Below are 1,973 nucleotides of genomic sequence, written 5' to 3' on the forward strand. Positions count from 1 at the left end.
TGTGTATTAGAAAATTATTTTGAAATAAATTAAAATCTTTAATACATTATTTATAGAACTTGGTGCTAACTTGCTTGGTCAAGAGCGTGTGCAATCTGCTGGTCAAGGACCAGAAGAAGGATCTATATCTGGCGTATCAACCGTAAATTCTGTAAAATCACAGAAAACTGGCGATTCTTTAGATAACAAATACTGGAAAGAATATCGGGATCAAATGGGAGCTTTAAAAATGGATAATTTAAGATTATTACAAGAATTGATTGAAAGTCAAAAATCATATCAAGCTTTGTTGCAACAAGTTCTCGAAGAACAAAAAGTTCAAGTTAATACTTTAACACGTCTTTGTGAAAGTATAAATAGGCGTATTATGAAACAAGAATCAGGGTAAGACTTAATTATTTTCGTAATTTTGAATATATAATAAATCTTTTACAGTTATTATATCTTGTTATGTATATAGTTATAATTCATCAATATCTGGAAACACATCACAACAGCTAATTTCTTTAACTGTTAATGATACACCTTCTAATACTTCATGCGCAGACCAGGCTCTTATTGAATGGTTACAAAATCTTCAGATAGATGAAATGACAATTGAAAGGGTAAAAATATTAAAATTTATATCGATATTTTTTTTTCTATTGAGTAAAAAATTATAACAAATGTTATTACTTTTTCTAGTTCCTATATGAGCAATATACATTAGAAGATATTTTAAATCATATTACGCGTGACGATATTCGCAGACTTAATTTCAGGTAAATATAAGATTTTTTTTATATTGTAGTCAATATTGATAAATTTTTTATTTTTTCAGAGGAGGAATTGAATTAAGGATATGGCAAGCTATATTAAAACATCGACAAAGCAATAATTAATAAGATTATATGAATAAAAAGGAGCAGTAGTTAAATTGTGTATTACATTGGAATTAGTTTATTTGAGATTCGTTATCAGGGTAGAATAGAAATCTTCTTGTTAAAATGATTATAATGTTGAATGTAATATTCGTGACATTTGTTAGAATTTTATTCATGAGGTAAGTTTACACGGAAAGTTTTAAATATACACTGATATTAGTTTATCGCGTAGTTCCTAAATATAGTGTATTTATTAATTACAAAATTAAGATGTACATATAACAAATTTTGCATATATTGATTTATTTTAAAATGAAACTCATTACAGCAGAATTTTACAATCTGTTGGAATTATATTTAACAACTATATTGTACAGAAATCAGTATTGCTATGTCAAATAATTAAATATGTTATGATTATATGCAAAATTTGTATATTTGAAAATCATTAATTTTACTTATTAATCTAGAATATTAATCTTGCCAAGTTTAGAAAAATGATAAAAATATGATTATTATTTATCTAAAAAATTTAAAGATTTAAAGATTTAAAGATTGAAGAATTCAATATAATTTCTATGTTTACACAAATTTGACATTACTGCCACAGTAAAATTGTTTGTTGAAGAAATGTGCATAAAAAGTTGTCTTGTGCTTTCGCATTTTGCGATATATTGAATGATTTTCTCCTTATTCTGTGCAACTATTAATAGTAGAAGAATTATGTATTTAAACATAATTGAAAAAATAATTAATACATTATTTACATAATAATTAAACAAAAAATAAATGATCCTAGTGCCTTATAAATTAGCGTAATAGTACAAGAGAAAATATTTATTATATGCAAATAATAAATGTTTTAGTTGTTGATAAAATTATATTTGTTAAGAAAAAGTTTATTAAGCGTTTTCTTAGATGCATATGAAGATATTCATTAAGCAAATAGTTTTTAAATAATTATGTAAAGCACTTCTTATATTTTACAATAGATATTCATTATTAATCATGCGCCTAAAATTTATATTAGATTTTTGTAAATACGAATTTTTATATAATCGCTAATTTCATGCTTTGTACATGATTCTTTTTCTTAAGAATTCATTTTCT

The 1,973-nt window shown here is 24.0% G+C and overlaps 1 protein-coding gene across 3 annotated transcripts in view; it reads left to right on the forward strand.

Moving 5' to 3' along the window:
* The window catches only part of LOC102671856 (mitogen-activated protein kinase kinase kinase 15), an 8,942-nt gene extending 7,181 nt beyond the window's left edge, over positions 1 to 1,761 (forward strand). For all 3 annotated transcript variants that reach the window (XM_006617091.2, XM_006617093.2, XM_006617092.2), the window contains 4 exons: positions 57 to 384; positions 461 to 605; positions 685 to 761; positions 821 to 1,761. In XM_006617091.2, the coding sequence (XP_006617154.1) occupies positions 57 to 384; positions 461 to 605; positions 685 to 761; positions 821 to 881 (611 nt within the window). In that variant the 3' untranslated portion in view covers positions 882 to 1,761. The remainder of the gene's footprint in view (positions 1 to 56; positions 385 to 460; positions 606 to 684; positions 762 to 820) is intronic.
* Positions 1,762 to 1,973: the final 212 nt, after the last annotated feature.

Source organism: Apis dorsata, unplaced genomic scaffold, assembly GCF_000469605.1.
Source record: "Apis dorsata unplaced genomic scaffold, Apis dorsata 1.3 scaffold_292, whole genome shotgun sequence".
NCBI lineage: Eukaryota > Metazoa > Arthropoda > Insecta > Hymenoptera > Apidae > Apis > Apis dorsata.